Source organism: Ascidiella aspersa, chromosome 3, assembly GCF_963924565.1.
Source record: "Ascidiella aspersa chromosome 3, kaAscAspe10.2, whole genome shotgun sequence".
Classification (NCBI taxonomy): domain Eukaryota; kingdom Metazoa; phylum Chordata; class Ascidiacea; order Phlebobranchia; family Ascidiidae; genus Ascidiella; species Ascidiella aspersa.
The window spans coordinates 27,885,898-27,908,098 of record NC_139449.1 but is presented as its reverse complement, the minus strand read 5'-3'; the positions used below and the strand labels follow the sequence as shown (position 1 = coordinate 27,908,098).

Below are 22,201 nucleotides of genomic sequence, written 5' to 3'. Positions count from 1 at the left end.
CATGTTTTTTTCATTATGTGCAATATTTGACGTTAGCTGTCAGTGCTACTTTCGTATAGTATAGTCTAATTGTAGTAGGCAATTAATTTTACCTGTACTAAGCACTAACCGAACTCATCTATACTTGGCACTGTAGTGTCATAAAGTATGCAAGTAACAGCGCATTTTTTCCAATGACTTGTCAAGCTTAAACCAGCTCTAAAGCTCACACACAACAACTCGTACTTTGATTGCTTGTCAAAAAATAAATGTGGACACTGGATAGTGTAACCTAAAGGTGTAAAACAATGTAGAAAGCAAACCAATGCTAGAAAAATAGCTAATATTGCTTATATAAGTCAAATATTATAAAAGATGTTTAACAGCATTTTGGCTTTAGGCTTGCCATTTTTTGGAAACGTAAATCCGGGACGCATATTAAAAGCTGCAAATAAACTTAATGTTGACCTAATACAAAAAAATTTAATGCAGCTAATTAACTTAACGGGGTTGCGGTTGTTTTATCTTTTGTCAGGGGGTATTTTTAGGGCCTCATTAAGAGTGGTTTGTCTAAGTAATTTAAATCGTAACCGAAAATGTCTGTATTGTGTATAGAATAAGTCGGGTAAGTACTTTCTATAATTAAAGTAGGATGCGGCCCTTGTGAAAGCAGCAACAATATTAGGTCGTATGTTGGCAAAGGTGCTATATCCATAACAAATTTGTATTCCCGGACCAAATCATTCTCAAGCATAGGTTAAACAAAATGTAAGATTCCATCAAGATGGCCTCTTAAAACTATTACATACTTGTACTCTGCGTCACTTGCTTGAGCCGCTTGTTATTGCCGATGATTTAAAAAAGTAATTTATCATGTTACTAAAAAGTTATGTTACAAATAGGGTAGTATCCTGGCTTGAAATGAAGTCACATTCTTTAACCTGTGTGAAAGCAGCATTTAGTCGGATGGGGTGTTATAAATTATCGCATTTATCTGCGTGACTGTGAAACATCTAATTGTTCGTCTTCGCAAATTAAAATTGCAAATAATGTGTGCTTACTTAAAATGAAACGACTAAATACCCAACGTCTAAGCACGTCAAACATATTTTACGTAACGAAAACCAGTGACATATATCAATAGGAAACCACACACTAACGTAAAACCTTAAGTTGTATAGCAGCCATGGTTCGCTTTGCGTGATATTCAGCAAACACGTAATTCCTGTACCATACTGCGTTCAACGTAAGTAAAATCTAGTTTGAAACTGAAAATTGTTATGAATTAAACCGCCGCATTAAATGCGTACTTCAAGAAGTTTTTAAACTTTAAAGTAATTAATTTTAATTAAGGCAATATATACCTATTCCACGCAGGTAATTGCTATTAAAGTTTTTTTAGACAATGCAACAAAGTATGTTGCCAAAAAGGAATTTTTAAAGAAACAAATTCAATTCTTCGTCTTGAGTGTTTAAATTACTATCTTTACGCAGTTTTTTTATACAATGCAATAAAGTAGCCTATGTAACCAAAAAGCAATTTTAAAACTACTCACAAACGTAAAACCTTTAAGCAGATACATAATCCCTGTATCATATTGCGTCCAACGTAAGTAAAACCTCGTTAAAAACTAAAAACTCTTTGCTATTAAAACTGCCGCATGAAATGCGAAATTTTGCAAAAAATTTTGCGCGGTAACAGACATCAAGAAGTTTTTAAACATATAAGTCTTAAGTTGGAAACATTAAAACTTATTTCCATTAAGGCAATCAGTATGTTATGGCTTTATTTTGATTTGTAATGCTGTAACCCGCGACATTCATCGATCCAGAATTACTGACAAACGTTAAACTTTAAGTTGTAACAGCATTTGTTTAGACTTGCGTAATATTCAAGCAAATAATACCGGCACCAAACTGCGTCATACGTCAAAAAAAAAGTTACTCACCACACACAAAAAAGAAGCTATAGCCCCAGCAACCTTACCCCCAGAAAAATATTTCTTAACAGCCGCTGAAAAATAATTAATTTATGTTAAAAAGGCAGCTTGGCAGCCTTACCAACAGTATTACATAGTTTTGAGAAAGGCTAAAATGGCTAACTCAAAAGGTTTTACATTTTATAAATTTTGTTTGTAAATCTTAAATTAAAAATCCGGGACAAATGGGTTAACCGGCCGGGACAGTCCCGGCTAAACCGGGACGTATGGCAAGCCTAGCTTTACTTGTCTGGTGTTTTCCTCCTTGTATTACAAAAAAGTTTTTGATTGCAATCAAAGGCGGATCTAATTAAACCAGGTGGTGGATCCATAACAGTATATTTGGCTTTACGTTGTTTTCTCGCATCGTCTTGTAAATCGTGTTCTATTGTTTTTTTTCGTTATTGTTTGGGTGCTATATTTTATTTTCGCCCAGTTACAAGTTCATTGCCCTGCGGAAGATTTTCCGTATATAGGTTATCTAAGGTCGGTACATGAATACAATGCCTGGCAGCAGCAGTAAAAACAAATTAACATATAGGTAATGCATTTTTTCGCTTTTTACGCTGATCGATAACGTTTTTGCAGTATAAGCTGTTGTCCGCGATCGTCACGCCTTACGGTTATTTTTTTAGCAAAATTAGGGTCTCCGTTTTATTCAGTAGGCCTAGAGGTTATAAAATAAATTCATCTTTAAACACCAATAAACATTTAAGGCAATTTTACAATAAAACATTCAAATAGCTAACACTTGTTGACTACTTTTAATACGAATCAACATCAAAATCAATATCTACTTTTAATACGAACAACATCAACAAACAGATGTTAGAAGAAAACTAGCTTTCCTACACGCGGTAACGCTTCTAAGATCATATCAAAACTAAAAAACAGGAATTGTAACAATATATCTACCACTAAATCAGCGGTTCTCAACCATTAGGCCATGGCTCACTGGTGGGCCATTAAAACATTTGAGGTGGGCCACAGACCAATTTAAAAAAGCTAGATTTAGTTTCACTTGTGTCACTTCACTATATTTTTTTACAGGAATAATGGCTAGGGAGGAATTAAAAAGAATGTAAGTTTATTGTTCGGCCGCAAGTATCTCACTAATGCACAGTTGAATAAAAAATAATATTCTGCTGAGTTTTGTTCCAAACCTATTTTACATTTTTTTCTTCCATTCAAATTCATTGGACCACAGAAAATTTTGCAACGTAAATGGGCCACGAAGGTTGAGTACCACTGAACTAGATGGACCTAAAAGCCATGTTTAAATGATATAGTTGCTGACAACCATATTGTGGGGGCACTTTGGTTTAAAGATTTGTTTCAAACCTTTATTTTTAGGAAATCATTTTTCAAACAACAGAAAATAAGTGTATAAAATCACATTGAAACTATTTTCCAAAAGTTTTGACAGTAGCAATATTCTTAAACAATATTTTGTCTAATGAACAAATTCGTATCCAATATCTGCCATAAACTATAAAAAAAACTATACAAAAACTATAGTTGTAAAGTTCGCGCCTATACTTCAACAGAAGCAAATCATGCCTCGTACAACGAGGATTATAAACAAGTCATCACAGAAAGAACGACCGAATTGTGGAAGCAACCCTATTTCGCAATACAAAAATCACTTTGTGATTATAAACATCTCCGCTTCCTCTGGTGCAGCCTGCATGGTTTTCTTCTCGCTGTCCAAAGGAAAAAGTATATAGCGAAGTCTCTGCAAACAAAATGTCTATCTGTAATAATACTTTTAAATAAAAGATTTCACAAGGTTTGTCATGTTTACCAATTTTCAAGAGTAATTCTCCGATGAATTATGTAGTTAATCTAAACCAGGGATGTCGAACCTTTTAGCAGAATGGGCCGCATTGCCACTTTAAAAATTTCGATGCACCGCAAATCCCATCAAATTAAAGTGGTGACGTTATAAGTTACGTCATATCGTGACGTCATAAAACAACTTTACTTATAAACACCCGCTCTTCCAGATAGAACTTGTGCGCAAATACGCAAGAATTAACCCCGGGAAAGCGAAGTTCTAAACGCGCGAAACGCGAAAAATTGAGTTTACATGCCGTATCATGCCATGGTACGACACCATTTATTTCCTTAAAACGGTCCGCAAAAACACACATCTTGCTTAACAATGATGCGTGCTCAAGTGTTCGATGGATGTTGAAATGCGACATTAGACTCCATTATAGTCTCAGAGAATATATTAAATTAGGTCTATATCCAATACTGCGCTTTTTACACCTTTTAATAATAGTTAAACAATTGTTTTAAATAAAGGCTACTGAAATTGAGAATAAGTGGTGGGCCGCACGTAAATATCAGGCGGGCCGCATGTCTTATCCACGACTAAAAAATATTTACTCCCATTTTTTTGGTTTAATTTAAAACCACATATATATAGATATACCTGTTGGAAACTGCCACGCGCTTTGTAAAAGGCGTAGACGAACAAGATTGGAACCCAGCAGACCGACGACATGGCAGTGCACCATCCGAACGCGTCGGCCCAGTCCGGGTACTGCTGGCCGGCGTACTCAACTCTCGTGTATTTCGACGCGTAGAAACACAAGATGCTCTGGGTAAGGCGAATATTGATTTGCTTTGATTCGTAGGTTCGCAGACGGTTTATTTGGACACTCAGTTATATATCACCATAAGTAAAAGTTGAAACTTGAACTGACAATATTCCAATTTCAATATACGGCTATTATCGGGACATCATATCGCAAGAAAGGGCAACATACTTTTTAAAATATAAAAATTAAAAACATAAACGTGTTAGTTTTTATTTTATTCAAGTTGAACTATTTGAACCAAACGTTAAAACATTTTAAGCAAAACACGCCTAAAATTGTTTTATAAATTCAATAAACAAAGTCAAACGCAATCTCCCTCCAAAAGCGTCTTTATTTTTTGTTCTTTAACATTCCACCTCCACAACCCCATTTAAGTTTTCATACCCTGTGGTTGTTAATGGGTCAAACTCTCACCAAAAGGAGAACGGGGGTGGCGAACTTGTAACAGAATTTGAAGTAGAGCGACGGGCGGTAGCCGATCATTTCTTTGACGTTGCTATAGAAACGCTCGGTGCCGTACACGTAGCCAATCACGATTGTCTGAAGTCCCGCCAAAGTAAGCAGGGAGAAGCCGCTCACCGAGTAGTTGTTGTAAAGCTCGAACAAGTAGATTCCGCTCTTTAACGAGATAATATAGGAACTGGACAATGAAGATTATATCGGTCCTTTAAGGTGAGCAATGGGCTGATATTTTTGGTCATTGACCAGAGTTTTGGCATATTTCTATCCCATATGACAAATATGAGCAGCATATATTGTAAAGCAAATCTGGAAATAATTGTGATTTATGGACCAAACTAAACTGTAATGCTAGGATACACCGCCTCAACACAATCCAAAACCACATAAGTAATGTTTTCCATACCCGATAATTTAAACAAAAAGTATCACGATCAGATCTGATACTAAATGACGACATTGCGGTATTCAAATAAACAAAATGGGTGAAGTTAAAACGTTTAAGTACTTTGTCAAGTATTTTGCCCTGAATTTGCTTTCGTGATAATAAGATTAGTTACCCCCAATTGTTAACCTACTATATGTTTTATAAATTTAGCTTTCATAGTAGAATAGCTATTGGGCCATTGGATCGTAAAACCATGACTGAAAATATTTACAAAATTTGAAATCGGATGGACACACCCAAGTCTGACAAGTATCGATACTCCCACTTGGCACCAGGTACGGGTTCTGGTGCGATATTATCGAACATCCCTAATATTTTGCAGCATAGGGCTTACCCCGAAAGTCATTGGGAATCCTACAATGGCCAACGCGACGCAAATTGCCAGCGTCAAAGTTCGCTTTCTTCTGGTCGTTCTGAAATATATCGGCCACTGGTCGTTGATTGCGCAAACGATCGCTTCGACGCAAGTAAACTGCAACAAAAAACAAACCAATTAAATATTAAAACATTAAAGAATAAAAACGATCGAAGTGTTTAAAACAAACAACCAGTCACTGTGTTTAAGAACAAAAACGATATTCTAAAAAGTATGAATTAAAGTTAAATAACACAGCGGATCTTTTCAATAAGCAATAACAGTTGACCTCATCAGATTAAAAAATTGTACATAATTTATTTAAAAAAAATTGTACATAATAACTGTAGAAAAGCGTTAAAGAAGGCGTATTTAAAATGTAAAGAATTAGCTAAACGTAAATACACGCCATCGACCTGGGAATCAATCCCGAGCATTATGAGCATTGCGAAGAAGAGAATTCCCCAGAGTTGTGGGAAGGGCATCAGAGAAATTGCAGTCGGGTAAGTTTGGAACGCCAGTCCTGGACCTAGTAAACAAGAGTGTGTTGTCGAAGGACTGAAAGCCCCAAGACTTCTATTGCATTTAATTTCAACATAGCGTCGAAATGGCTGATATTTTACTCGACAAAGAAATATTTGTAAGGGAGATATTATTGTATAACTTTATTCTGACATGGAATATTTTTTATTTCTGTCTTGAAATAATGGCTAAATGTTCCGGTGTAAATGCGATTTCACAACAAAGTACTATGCCAACTGATGAGAGTTTAAGCGGCGTTGTTCTGATGAGAGTTTAAGCGGCGTTGTTTGCTCTATTTTAGGGTTACAGAAGTAACGTTGTAACAAAAGAGATGAGGGTCATATTACAAGCGCACCGTGTGAAGTTACTTCGGTGACGTTTGTGTTCTGCAGATGCGCTAAATGACCGACGACAGCAAACACGGAGAATCCAGCAAAGACTGAGGTCGCGCTGCAGATTATCGGGATCTGCATGCAAGTTCTGTTGGACAAAAACATGTTCTTTCGCTTTTTTGTCAGATGAAACCAATGACCTGTATTTAGGTACGTTATAAGGGCACAACACACAAATGTTTCTTTACAAATAAGATAAAAACAAGAGAATATCCAATTACCACACTGACGTGTGATGATGGTATTGATATCCAACATAAATTGTGGTCGGTATCATATGTCTGAGACCACAGAATTATATTTTTAAGTATTGTTGTGAAGCAACGTTAAATTACCAACCTGTAGCAATTGCTGTTAAAGTCGTTGTAGCTGCCGAAAGTCACCAACGAAGCAAAGCAGATCCCATACGAGTATAGCACTTGACTGCCGGCCTGAACCCAAACCTGGGAACAAAGTTAACCTTATAAAAAAGAAACAAAACAATTGGAAAACACATGTTATTAAAACAAGGTATTGCGAACAAATGTTTTAAATAAAACATTTTTTTAAATGTTAATTTACGTTTGTGCTGTGCATATTTTTTGCCAGGTTGCATACGGTTTATAATAAATTACGTGGGAATTTACACGAAATAATAGGCCCAAGTTGAGTCTAATAGCCTGTGGTAATCATCGAACCCTTGACCAAAGCAGACAGATTATAACATTTTTTTATAAATATAATTTACAATGGCTCTCAAACTGGGATTCGTGTAGTAGCCTAGTGTGTGGGGGGGGGGGGGATTTTTCAAGGCATTAATAAGCAACAGGAAATCGCACATTGCCCGAGGTAGCAAATAGCACCCCCGGAACGAACAAAACTGTTTGTAATATGATATCTCATAACGTTATGCAAGCTACTAAGCAAAAATTCGTTATCCTTGTATGTGCCTTCGAAAAAAAGCGCACGCACTGTTTTCCAAAAATATTAAAAAATACTAATTTTCATATAGATGAATAACAATATTCATCCGTTTTAAAATCTGATTGACGAGCTTTCTCGCGTAAATTGTGACGATATAAATAACAAGACATACACGATGCCCGAGGTGGAAATAACCGAGATGGTTAGTTCAATTTTTACGCCATGCAAAGTTTTTGTAACCCTATAACATGACAATAGTATTGTTACGCCCTACCGCGACTTGTGTACTGGGGCCTGGCCCCTGACCCCATACAGCTGCCCGGCAGGACGCAAACGAGTGAGTTCAAATAGTTTGGCGAAGGTTTCTAGCTAGATTTGCTACCTGTCAAAACCACCACTAAAATATCAATCAAAAGTATATTGTTACAATGTAAATTAAAACGGTATCAAAATAGCATTAGTGAACGTATATATAAGTTAATGTGACACAGACACCTATTGCAGCGACTATCGGCTAAGACTTTAATATTTGGCCATGAAAGACTGTCCGAACTTTTTAAACATGGTTAGGCACTCTTTTAAGATACAGCCGCCATTCTAAGACCAATTTGCAGCGGGAGTAAGACGCCAGCAAAACAAGTGGAGCGTGAGAACACTGCCAGCAAGACTGATTTTTTTAGATTAGGAGATCAAAGGGTAAATGACAGATTTGAAACGAGGCGATCGGACGCAATACGAAAAACATTACATCTTAAAATAATATATTATTCAACCAATAGTACATTTGATTATGCGAAAGCTAGAACGCGCTAATCTAAAACCCTATTTATCAATTCGTAATAACTTAATGATAATATGAACTCCAAGATTTGGCTTATGTCAATTAATTAATTAAGGTGTTTAATGTATTAGTGAACACGTAACAGGTATAACAACGTAAAATTCCACATTTGTTTGCACATGAACGTTTTCAAGAGGAGTATACGTAACGCTATTTCTATATATATATATATATATATTTCTAAAACCTGGGCATTTGCAAGCTTCGCAACATCAGGAACCATGTAATAGTAGATTCCATCTGCAGCGCCCGGCAACGTGCACCCGCGCACCGTCAGGATCGATAATATGACGTAGGGAAACGTGGCAGTGACGTATACCACCTATAAAAACGGTATTAGGTTCAAGCCAAAAAATACTATCGATACAGTTTTAAAAACGTTAGTAAGATGCCAGTAAAAGCTTGCTAACCTTTCCGGCCGACTTGGCGCCCTTGAAGCAGCACCCGTAGACAAGTATCCACGCAATGATGAAACAGGCCACCATGGGCCAGTTGCTGCAAGTTCCTGTTTCGCCCATGCCAGACGAGGCTCGCAACACGTAGTTTCTGTGAAAGAAAAAATATATTGTTATAGAACTGATAAGACATCCAGAAAATGCACAACGTGGCCTACATCACTTATTTGTAGCTTGCGTTTTTATTTTACTTATCGCTCCTCCCCTACATAATCGTTTACATTTTACGATATGGTGGAAATATTTTATATCGTTAAAAACGAAAAGCATAAGTTTTAAATACCTTTGTTACAATGAAGTAACATGGATATGGGGGTCCACATTTTTCTGACCCTGGCGACTATATGTGGAAAAATTGTGAGTGTAAAGTGAAAGGAAAAATAAAAATTTCTTACTGCCAAAACTCGAATACCGCAAAAGATCCGCTTTTCGTGGTTGCGTTGTTGAGGGACGATGATTCGTTTGAAAAGGATAAATTTGCATCGACTAAGGAAAGTGGACGTAGCTTGTTCGTGAAGGAAATGCAGTCCTTCGTGTTCCACCAGTTATCTACAGTTTTAGGTATTAGTTTTTTACCAGTATTTTATTTAAGTGCCAGATTAACTTTAAGGTATGTCTCATCATAAGCGCTAAGGTTCGGACCGGTAAAAGTGTGTGTGACATATGCGCTATCGCTGTTATTGACGGTAATCGTAAATCAGCGTATAATATTGGTCATGCTGTGTTAACCTGCCACGCTATAAAACCGTAACGCCCCTAAGGTTCCCTGCGGGAATAGGTGGTCTAAGTTACGACCTGCTCTGTGTCTTTAGGCGTGACCTAGTATAAGTCGCAATCAGTCATCTATGACAGTGCTCCGCAACCTTTTTCGACTTGTGGCACACCAACAGAGCTAAATATATTCGGCGGCACACCTACGAAATATATGACGATCGAACATAGACAACAAAACCAAATATCCTGGGCTACTTAGAAAAAATAAGCGATTGCGCCGAAGGCGCCGACAATTTGACATTTTACGTTTCCTTGTCTGCAAGTTTGTGGTTTTACGCTCTTTCTAAAATATCCTAATACGGCCAAAGGGACACCAGCCATAGAATTAAAATTAGGACAACATCAACGTCGGAATAAAACAAATCTCGGAATAAGACCAAAATAGAACTATAATACCTATAATCGTAATAAAGTCTAAATCGGAATAAGTCTTAAACCCGTCAAAAAAAAGACTAAATGGCTAGAATAAGGACAATATATATCTTTACCTAACCTCAAACCCCACCCCTAAATTCATCACTAACTTCCCTAATAAACTTAATTTCTTACCCCACCTAATACCTACCAATAACACCAAACAGGTGCAAATAACTCGATGCCAAACCATCCGAAGCCAGACCAATTGCTCCCCAAACGTCCCATACCCTCTTGGGCCTTATTCCCATGAATTTAGAACTTTTGTCCGACATGTTAGGTATTTTTTAGAAATTTTGGCTTTATTATGACGTTGGCCTAAACACTATTGCAAATTATCTTGATTTACATACTGTTACTTTGTAGGCCTTATTGTATGGTCCTGGCCGAAGTCCTGTAAATTGCACCCCCATTACGAGTCAGAAAACATTAAGGGCTTTTTATAAAATATTTGAAAAATGACGTGGCAATTGTGCGCTGTACCCCTACATTTGTGCCGATTTTATTTTTTAGGACAGCAGACAAGGTTAATTTAGCAATCACAAAATGCCAATAATACATATACAGTGATATTTCATTAGCGTTTCGCGCGTTGATAATCTCTCTCTTTCCACTTTGTAGTCTACCTTTTCCACTTTGTGTAGTTTGAAAAAAATATATTTATACTCTTGCTGTATATTTATACTCTTAATAGTCGCTTTCCGGCGATTGAACGTAACATTAGGTTTAAAAGTTTTAACTATGAAGGAAAGTTCATAAAGTTACATCTGGATTATTGCATAGGGTCTAAATGCCTGCCTTGATGTACCATTTTTATGTTAATTCTACTGAAAAAAGTACCCTTAAAACCACAATTAACCGCGGCACACCTGGCTTGGTCTCACGGCACACCAGTGTTCCGCGGCACACCGGTTGCGGAGCACTGATCTATGACATGCTTTATCATTTTTAGAAAACAACGCAAACGGTTTTGGATGGCTAATAAACAAGTCAAAGACATTTTTTACATTCGAATTGAATTGCCAGGCAAATCACATTATCGGTGATCATAGGATCAAATCATAACGAATACGGTTACATTACTAGTATCAATACAAATTAAATGGCTTGTTCAAAGGGCCTTGCAATCCAAATAAAAACCTAGCTGTAAGGTTAACGCAGTGGTTTCCATCATATCTTGAAATCCCCACTACATTTAATAAAAATAGTACTGTATTTAACTTATTGTACTCCAATCGCTACAAACAGTCATCAATAGGCATCAATAGGCCTTCCAATATAGCAAAAGTCAGATTGCTAAAGAATTTCAAATATCTCTCAACACCCCGTTTCATAAAGAAGGTAAAAACAGGCCTTCTAGATTTATTTTAGATTCTTCCAATATGACATGATCATCATTATACGCACCGCACGTGCTCCACGCTAAATCGCCCGAAGAAAAGCTATGACCGAGATAAAGAACGGACCAGGCAAGCACCATAATGTAGTACATCGACGAGTAAAAACAGATCACCAAACTGCCTGCGCCGATTCCCTGCGAGCAAACGAAAATTCCTTTAAAAAATACATATAAACATAAAGGCGAACGTACGAGCGCCATAAACAAAGATATCTTTGAAATATATATATATAGATTTACCCTATCCAGATAGTGCTTGTCAATATAAAATTATGCTAGTTTTATCAATTCACACAACGTGTAAATCTTTCGCCTTTTACTAAAGATTTCCGTGAAGTGGGACATTTCAATGAGTCTTTAATTATTTCTTGCATCTGCAGACATGTTCCGCAGTTAAAAAAAAAAAAATAAAAAAAAAATAAGAGGAAGCGTATTTTTTATACTACGCGATATTCGTGAATGTTATACAAGCCTCAGTGTGCACATACGAAATGCATTACTAAGCATAACAGATTTGCTAATAGGTAAGGCGATAACCAACCCAAGCCTTCTCGGCGGTACCAATGTACAACACCAAACATTCAAACAAGCACAGACGGGATACACGAGCAACGTATAGGAAAAGTCGCAACTAGTTAAACAGCTGTTTACATAAATCAGATACGAAGTCTGGTTTTGTACTTTGTGTGAACTCCACTAACCTTGAAAGCCGGCACCAGGTTCCACATTTTAATCACAGACTTGTTGGTGTACTGGCCCAACGCCACCTCGAGAAAATAAAGAGGAATTCCGACGAAGGCGGCAAAGATGACATAAGGAATTAGGAATGCTCCTAAATAGAGGAATGTTTTACGACTGCGTAATGTCATTTCAAGGCCAAATCAAACCCGATTCGCTGTAGAATAATAAAACAATCATTTCACTGTCTGTTTGCGTCGCCTATTTTCGGTCGTTTTGCTTACCGGTGTTGCACTTTATTTAAAATCACGTACCACTGTTTCAAGTTTCAACTAACTTGAAATGTCAACGCCGCGCTCGCTACGCTTGCAGAAAACGAGGCGTTGAAGAAATAGCAGGCTCGTAGACAACTGTAAAACAATTACCCGAAGCATACATGTTAGGGTTAGGGCATTGTTATAGTTTTTTAGGCAAAATTATTTTTAGCCATTATCAGTTACAGAGCTTTTAGCACTAAACCGTAAAGTTTCGGTCTTTATATGATTTCACTTGGACTTGGGAGTCATGCCTATATCTACATGTATTTTATACGTTTTTTTTAATTCTAGTAATTTAATTACATTAAATAAAAAGACACTTTTATAAAATTACTTGTGGTATTTCAACGACTTCGCTGATAAATGTTAACATTCAACTAGCTATGCGTTTAATTTGACTTTTTTAGGAGTATATCAGAAAACTGACATTGTTGAAAATAATAAAAATGTTGAAATAATATGTGTCAAGCGTTTAATTAAGGGTAAAAACTAAAATACGGAACAGTTATGTACATAATTTGCAAGTTTACCCAAGGCAAAAAGGGAAAAATAAACTTGTATTTATTTAAACAAGGTGCAGAAGTTACACTAAACGCAAAACGAAAAGCTATACCGCCTCCATGAGAAAACGCCAGGTACGAAAACCTCCAAACATTGCCAATGCCAACCGAATAACCAAGGAAAACAAGAAAGGATTCGCGGCTGTTGGTCCACTTGTCCCTGAAACAACATTCTTAAGTTTACATTCAATTGCGCAGAACTATGTTAAAAGTTAGGGCTGTAGTGAGGGGCGGATTAAGGGTACTGTAGGCCTAAAGCTGTTTACTATAGAAGGGTCTAATTTTGCAGTCGAAGATACAAAAAAAGTAATAGAATACGCACATATTGACTCGACTCAGTCATTCGTTTTTAAGCAAATACTGTACTGTACTGGTACTGAAACTGTATCCTTAGATGCTTATGTATTTCCTGAAACATTGAAAAACAGACTCTTCGTAAATGTTACACTTGACCATTTCACGGTAGATGTTACGTTTTTATACTGAACCATCCAGAATTCTACACACGCAATACGTATAAGGGTTGCCAAACTCTTGTTGTAATGTTGCATTCAATCTAAGGTTTGACGAAATCAATCGACCTACCAAAAGTGTTAGGACAAGCATTATATGGCTAAATCTAAAGTCTATAGTAAGTCTTTCATAACACATGTACAGATGTACAGTAGACTTTCTATCTGAATTCCTAAACTATGAACTTGAATACTAACCTGTTTACATCCACTTCGTTAGGGTTTTCCTCCTTTGATGAAGGTTGCATTGTAAGGCACTTGGTTATTGCCGAAACTTTGTTAGATAAGCTTTTGGTCAATTTCTAGCAATTTAGGGGTTAATAGGGTGCTGCTCGGTGGAAACATAACTTCATAGCGTTAGGTGTACTTCCTTCGCCATATCCACAAGGCCGAAATGGGTTTTGTCTCGGTAAAGCATTCAACTAGACTTTTAGTCTTTATCATGTGATCTTGAACCACTAACCCAGATTAAATGTTTAATCCCCAAAAGCATGCAATAAGTGTTCGGTCAAAAACATTTTATACAGCTACCAACAAAGTTATTGATTAAACGAAATACACGTTAAACATAAGGGACAATATGTGTCTACGATAAAAATGCATAATTTAAATAAAAAGCGAAAATACACTCGTACACACCGCTTACATTAAGTTAACTATTGAGGCCCTACATCCCTACAAGCATTGTACGCTAATTGATTAGCCTACAGCCCGACATGAAAGAATAAAGACGGAGGCAACCTACTTCGGGACATAAAATAGAGAAACAACTATTTCTTCAATCACAAATATCTCCGTTCTTCTAATAACAAAAATTCAAAACCTTTAATAGCGATTTAGGTCCTCTGAACGGCCCGCTTCACACAGTGGAAAACTACCTTTTATTTTACCTCACTTAGCCTACATGAATCGTCCTGGCGAAACCATTGTTACCGTTAAAGACACCGAAACTCTCGGGGGGGGGGGAGGGGAATTCTAAGTGGGACTTTATTTTGTTTGATGTTGACGACATTTGGGCATCGATATGTTGAATGAAACGCCTTCCTGCTGGAGACAAGCTGACGCTAATCGTGAATGACTTGTGTGAATACAAAAAGCGCTTGTGCAACACAACACAAAAAGTCTAGGAGTTGTTTGAATTGACGGCTTTCCGTGGTAATGCTGCGAAGCCGTAATGCTTCGCGAAGATTTACAAGAGTGTTTAGTAGAATACGATTCGCATATAACCTTTCCCAGAATTGTTTTAGTTTGAAACAACAAACACCCTCGTCCGATAATGTTCTATAATTAATGCAAGCCAAAGAGGATATTTTTCGCCTCCTACCCCAGCAAACACTTAGGAGACCATACAAAACTGGACAACACCGCGACAAATGACCTACACTCGGCATTGAACAGCGTACCGAATTCTTGAACATCGCCTGATTAAAGCAGTGGTTCTCAGCCTTTTTTCTTTCGTGGCCAATTTTCGTTGCACAACAATTCTGTGGCCCAATAAATTTTTATGAAAGAACAAAATATAAAAAAGGTTTAGAACAAAAAATAGCGGAACATATATCAAAACAGATTATTTATTAAACCGTGCATTAGTGAGGTACTTGCTTCTGAACAATAAATTTACATTCATTTACATTCCTTCTCAATTTCTCCCCAAGCCATTATCCCTGTGGAATTAGGTATAGTGACACAAATGAAACTAAATCCTTCAATAAATCTAGCTTTTTTAAATTGCCTAAAAAGTTTCCATGGCCCACCAGTGAACCATGGCCCACTGGTTGAGAACCGCTGGATTAAAGCCAATGCAACTTGATGTGGTGAAAACGATTTTTCAAAACTGCCTGTGACAGCAGTATTTTATGCACGGACTTTCAGATTTTCCTTGCTTTAATGACGATTTGCTCGTCTATATTTTATGTGTATTTTAAGTGGGCCCTTTATATTCGCTTTAACGACACTAATGTCCTGGGAGAACCAATATTTTATTGCATTTTGATCCTGCTTATTTCAATGCGCATATTTGTAAAAACACTTGAAAAACTACAACGCAACCCTCGCTTTAGATTACTCAATACTTGTGAAATGTGCAAGAATCAGATTGTTTAATAAAGTGCAAAATCATTAAAGACAGGATTTGTGTCCCACGTACGCGCAATATAAATAACATTCTTTTCCGTTTTACAACAAATTAAAAAAGCAAGTCACAAAGCATTAGCAAAACCGACGTAACTGGAATTTTAACCATTTTCGGAAATATAAATCTCATTAACATCCATACCATTTCAGATCTAACTATTGAAAGAATAAAATAATTCGTCTGGCATGCTTAAGGTATCTCGCAAATGATAGCATTTTACTTAACAAAAAGCTTTCCTGATTTACAAGTCTTGACAGAACAGTTTTCGTAATCCACAGTGTTCTATCCTGTGTTGTCCAAGTCCATTACGCTTCAAGTTATAAATTGCCTAAGCCAAGTCGCAGTCAAAGTCAATATTAGAACAAGTTAACTGCCAAGCCATTAAAATAAAGGTATCACGTCGAACTATTCAAATTGGTAAACTCGTCCAATTATGGGCTTCAACAGTCAATTTATTCAAAAAAAAACAGTGTGTTTACCCATGAAATCAATATAATATTTTACACATCTTATTCACACGCCCTGAATACTAAAAAAGCCTTTAATACTGAAATGAAAAAGAAAATTAAGGAATTTACAGCAAAATGGATTTTATTACGCAATTTAAGCTTGCTTTTAAAAGCATCCAAAATAGGTTACAAGACAGATGGCGCCGCTACAAAACCTTATCCCATGAACTGCATTCTTTTGTGCGAACATCTCTATCGTTCCTCACGAATGGAAGTTTAAGCTGTAAAGTTGCGCACGAGTGGATATAAAAGACTTGAATTGAAGACGCAATAATAGGTAAAGGGTGGTCGAAAGGCAGCAAACCATACAGAAGACTTTCAGACAAGACTCAAAATGTAAAACAAGATAAATACAAAATTTACTACATAAACCGTTCCATTTTCTGGAACTAAACTATAGGCTATTCTACAAAGCAAACCTAAGGATTTTATACATAGTATTTTTTTGCCATTTAATATATTAATATATATACCGAAATGCTGTTTCCAAAATGGACGAAAAATAGGTGAAAATACTGAATGATGCTGAATTAGTATCACAAAAGCTCGATGACACTCAAGCACCCGAAACCAAATTGGAACAGTTTATTTTCAAGGGAGCCGCAGAAAGATCCTGCAGTTTACCAAAAATAAATTTTACTAAACATAGGTCACTTTCTTTATTATCTATTAGAATTTGAAAGATGTTCCCATTTATTTTTACTTAACTAATGTGTCATTATGCGAAGCCAGTATGCACTACAGCAGTGCTTCCCAACCTTTTTATGGCTTACCGCACCAGCTAAAAATAGTAAATACATTGCGGCACCCCTCCTTGAAAGTGGCTTAATTACAGAAGAGTAACTATAACCGGAACTGAGAAGAACGCAAATAAGCTCGACGTAAGAATATATATTTTCGATTTATTTGTACTCTAATCGTGCACAAAGAGTTGAATTAAGAGGCTTACTAATAAAGAAAACCATATTCCCAACGCTTCCAAAATACCTCTCTGCACTCCGGTTGAATACCAACGAAACGCAAAACATGTAATTTAAACGTTATTAAAATTAAAGGGAAATTGAATTTTAAATCTTTTATGAAAAGCAATAATATATTTTTTAAACTGAATCGGAGCTTCTAAAAGGAGGCTAAGCGGCTAAAAACCACTGATCTAAACCCTTGTTTATTTCAAGGCTTTAACAAAATCGCTTATTATTTCTGGTTTAAATTTTTCCGGTAGGCAACAACTCCACAAGATATTGCATACGATCAACGACTCTTAGAGAACCGGACATGCATTAGTTAATTAGGCTGATAAATGGCAAATTTAATCCATAATACACTCTAGTTGGGGCATCGTCTGTATAGTAAATAAGGAACAACACTTTATGCCAGTGTTTCCCAAACTTTTTTTCTCGCGCACCATTTTGAGCTTTTGTACAGTGTTCATGTACCACCCAGGGACGTGCGGTCAGGGGAGGCAGGTGAGACAGTGCCTCACCTGTCAACATCTGGCAAAGCAAAACGTATATTAAAGAGATGTTTATCACAGAATATATATTATTTGCTAAAGTACAGTACACATTGCATGTTTTTGGGTGCTTTAATTTGAATGGATTCCTGTAGTCCATACTCCTTCTCCCGCAAATTTTACACTTCTATACCTAAAGCGTTATTATTTCCAATTTCTGTTGCGTTATTTATATCAAGCGTTCAAAATCGTTGAAATACGCGAAGTGAGGCAGTGCCAAGCCGTGCATCTCTTCATATCACAAAAGCTCTATGTACTGCATTATGCGTGCTTTTTTCTTTCCCAATTCTCTCGGAAAACATGATAAACGATTTAGCTAGGATTTGAGGCATGCCTCAAATGTGACGTCCCAGCTATAAAACATTTCTACATTGACTTCTTGCAGCGTAAAGGATTGTTTTTTATATAAAATTTAACTAAAATGGAGGAAAATTTACACTTTCAATCAATCTAAAGTTAGAGTCATAAATAAAGGCAAATCTGTTTCCCATTTGAAAGGTTTGCATCAGACGACTGGACAAAAAAATAACACGCAACTTTCAAAGAGATTGGTAAAAAAAAGGAGTGGATGTGACTGTCATAGGCTCAGCCAGGGGGCCACAGAGGCCATGACCCCCTAAAAACTTATAAATATTGTGTACTCTAAATAATATTTGTTTTGCAGTACCACAAAAGTCGAGCGTATTTATTTGTGTTCGATACGCAGTTCATACAATGGCAAAAGCTAAACAACAAAAGTTTAAACTTTTTGCTCAGACCCCACCTTCCTAAATTTTTGGCTGGCTACGCGCTACCGGTGGCTGTGCTTTAAAAATATCGCCTTTTATACTTTCCTTGTTTCTTATTTTCATTTTTGTAATAAACGTGAAAGTGTGGGGCCCAGCCACAATGAAAGAATGTAAACATTAAACATTCTATAAACATTGTTTCATTGTGGCTGCGCCCCACAAAAGCATGCCGCTAATTTTTTTATCTTTATTAGTACGATACCGTTTTTGTGATTGTTAAAGAAAAGCGTGGCTTGAAAAAATGAGTGCCTCACCATCTAGGAACGTCACCGCATGTCACTGGTACCACCAAATAACATCCGACTAGAATATCTCAAACTATAACTATTTTAGCATATAGAAAAGAAAATTAGCGTGTAGCTGTATTAAAGTTTAACAAACGTCATTCCAGAAAGACATAAAAGCCATAAATTAAACAGCTGGTTAATGCATACGAGAGACAATACTACCCTGCTGCTATCAGTCCATGCATACTAAACCAGCTAACAATAAGCGCTTTATTATCTTGAACAAGATAAGTGTTACGTCATAAACGTGTGAAACCTCAAATTAAAGGTAACCAAAACGAAACATTGCAAATTACCCAATCTTAAAGTTTTAAAAGTTGAAAGTTTTCGCAAATTTCTACGTATGCTGAAGTTAGTCGCGTACCACCGGTGGTACGCGTACCACAGTTTGGGAACCACTGCTTTATGCCATTAAATACAACCTTAACTGTGCAGACGTGTATTTTAATTCAACTGACACTATAGGCTAATCAGTAGGTCTACAACAAGCACAAACGGCAGGCAATCAGCTAACTTCGTAAAATATCTGTTGACCAGATCAAATGTCGCTGCCAACTTAAAGAATTTCAAATAAATGTAAAATAGATACTTTCTTCTCGCGTTTCAGTTCGTTGCTCCGCAAACGCTGTGAAGCGAGACGTTACATTAAGGCATTTTGGCATTTTTTTAAGTGCCATCCTTATGTCTTAGGAAGGTAAAATGGTGATCCCTACTCTAGTGTACAAAATTTTCAAACTGGCTGTTTTCCTAAAGCAGGGTTTCCCAAACTTATTTGGACCACGGACCACTATTTGTGAATCTGTTTTTTCGCGGACCGCAATACAAATAACAAAAATAATAAAATACTTATTTACAACACTGACAACATCAGTGGGACGGATAGGATTGCTGCTTTCTACATAAATTTTTAATTCTCGGAGGTGTTTGTGAAAGGCAAACTCGTAAGTCAGAGTCCGCGGAAAGTCTGGACCTGTATTTTTCCGAATGGCGATAAGAATATATTATTACGTCATAGAATACGAGAGTTTTTCGTAAACAACTTTTTGACTATAACGAAGATGCAACAAGTAAGATTTACGATACTGGATAGCAGAAGCTTTGGAAATTATTAGGTTGTGAATAACTGCTGCAATTATTTTTGAAAGGGTACGTACTGTACAACGTATATGCATGACTTTTTAATTTATTGTCATATGGCCACGGACCACCTGTGCAGACGTCGCGGACCACCGATGGTCCGCGGACCACAGTTTGGGAAACCCTGCCCTAAAGGATATGTGGGAGGATATGTGTTAGGATATTTGACAGGCCACAATTTCCGTGATCTGTATAAACAGACATGAAAATACGACCTGCGTTGTCCAAAAATGTAAAGAAAAATGAATTGCAACTGACATGAGCTTCGACTCTGACAAAAAAAGGAGGCCTCGGGTAAAAGAGAGCGTATAAATAAAATATTACTTCTAGGACTATAGGTTAGCTATAATAGTTAATAGCTATAATAAGATATACTTCTCACAACAAACCCTGATCCTCCAAGCACCTTATTTATACGCAAAACAAAATATTAACCTATTTCGGAGTTTTGGATTAAGCCGAGATATTTAATGATTGGCGTTTAGAGGTTGTTTTAATCTTATAGAAAGAGTTATAGACGGTTCGTTGTTGTTTGTTTTATGTGAGTATATCGTATAGTACTGTTTTTCAAATATGCTTTGATTTCTGAATGTTAAATATTAAACATCTACTCCCAAAACAAAATTATTACCGTTATACCGAGAGCAATCCTTTTTAAAATTTAATCACATTTCAAAACTTGAAGGGTAAAACGAGTTTCAAAATTTTTAACTGAAAACTTATCTAAAGCTTTTTCCAGTTTTCTTGTTCCACTAGCTAATGTTAAAACACTTTAAATTCTTCCGTTCATTTGAACAAGCGAGGTCTGAATCGTACCACGTAACAAACAAAAAGCGTTTTGCAATCTAATTTACGGCAAGGCAATGCCTATAAGCAGGGCCCCGCGCTGTTTTTTGGCTTGCAAACTGAAATACCATAGAAAATATTATAGTTGTAAGATTAAATTACTAGTCCCAGCGTCTTGTCCCTTCCTATAATTACTATATTGTAAACTTTAAAAATGCAGTAATTTTCGCAGGAGGCAACTGCCTTGATCGATACTGTAACATATGCCCGCTACTTTGAAAATACTTCGACGCTTTTCAGCCTGTATACCCAGAAGTGTTAACTGTTAGTTTCGCTTTCAGCTTGGTTTCCCAGTCGCACAAAAAATACTCGTGTTTACCTCGCAACTTTTTTCTCTCGAACGCTCTGCTTTTAGTAGTCAATATTCCGATGTATGCTGCAGTCAAAATTTTCGACGGAATGCGTAGCGGAAAACATCCTGCAGGTGTTTAACAACTGGTGCATGTTAACGACGTGTTTGTCTAAATCTGTCAATGGTTGGACTACATATAACTGATATTTATTGTTGGTTTATCGCACTTAAGTTGCTAAACGCGAACTAAAATAATTACAACATCAAGCCACTTTTGAGGCATTGTGACGTAATACGAACGGTTTGCAAACGTTTTCTAACATCGACACTTTGTTACGCACATGGTTGCCAGTTAGGATTTTTTAAAGCCAAATTTGAAAATTTAGGCTTTTTTAAAACCTCTTTTGATTTTATTTTTTCAAAAAAAAATCCAAATGAAATTATATTAAGAGATAAAACTAACGCAAACAGAGAAAAAAAATGCCAAGAAAAATTACAAAAAGAGAAAAAATTGATAAAAATTTGCCACAAAAAGAGAAATTCAATTTACCAGCATGACTGTTTATTGCATTTTTTATTCATATAAGGAAAAACATAGGCTTGTTGGAGTTTGTAGTAGATTTTGCTTTTTTTTGCTTTTTTTTAAGGTAAGTTTGGCTTCTTTTTTTCCATCTGGTAACCCTGGTTACGCATTTGCCTATGTATGATAGTAACTAATTGTACTGGAGAGATATCATTTTTAAAATTGAAGTTGATTAAAAACGATAGGGAAAGAGCGGCTACACTATTTAACTCTTTTGAGAATTGAAAATGACGTTCTAAAGTCAGTTCAAATGCGTCGAAAAGACCTATGAATAATTTTGCTGAAGTTTTATATTTCTCCTTGCAAATAAAACATTACATTAGATTAGACCAGCGTTTCTCAACCTGTGCGCCGCGGAAGGTTGCCAGATAATGCGGAGGCGGTGCCTAATCGTTTTATATCCATTACCATTGTATTGGGTTTTATTATGGCGTTGGTCAATTCTGGAATTCAAAGTTAAAAATTTTAATGACATATTTCAACATTTAAAATTTGTCAATGCATAATCCTACTGAA

At 36.5% G+C, this 22,201-nt stretch overlaps 1 protein-coding gene and 1 non-coding gene across 4 annotated transcripts; one reads left to right on the top strand and one right to left on the bottom strand.

The window, feature by feature from the left end:
* Positions 1 to 2,708: 2,708 nt before the first annotated feature.
* Positions 2,709 to 19,067, bottom strand: LOC146161309 (sodium- and chloride-dependent GABA transporter 3-like). Of its 3 annotated transcripts, none has more exons than XM_083384045.1 (14): positions 13,795 to 19,067; positions 13,138 to 13,244; positions 12,231 to 12,361; positions 11,538 to 11,664; positions 9,338 to 9,491; positions 8,898 to 9,033; positions 8,675 to 8,809; positions 7,083 to 7,186; positions 6,707 to 6,831; positions 6,246 to 6,358; positions 5,809 to 5,946; positions 4,982 to 5,185; positions 4,399 to 4,566; positions 2,709 to 3,693 (listed from the first exon to the last, which is right to left on the bottom strand). In XM_083384045.1, the coding sequence occupies exons 1-14, from the start codon at positions 13,842 to 13,844 to the stop codon at positions 3,601 to 3,603; spliced, it is 1,785 nt and encodes a 594-aa protein (XP_083240171.1). In that variant the 5' UTR covers positions 13,845 to 19,067; the 3' UTR covers positions 2,709 to 3,600. The 3 variants fall into 3 exon arrangements, with proteins under 3 accessions (XP_083240171.1, XP_083240173.1, XP_083240172.1); XM_083384047.1 differs by having other exon boundaries at positions 12,545 to 13,244; positions 13,795 to 13,837; XM_083384046.1 differs by lacking the exon at positions 13,795 to 19,067 and adding an exon at positions 12,545 to 12,617.
* Positions 11,800 to 11,923, top strand: LOC146161310 (U5 spliceosomal RNA). The gene has a single exon (XR_014494752.1). It is a non-coding gene; the product is annotated as a U5 spliceosomal RNA (small nuclear RNA).
* Positions 19,068 to 22,201: the final 3,134 nt, after the last annotated feature.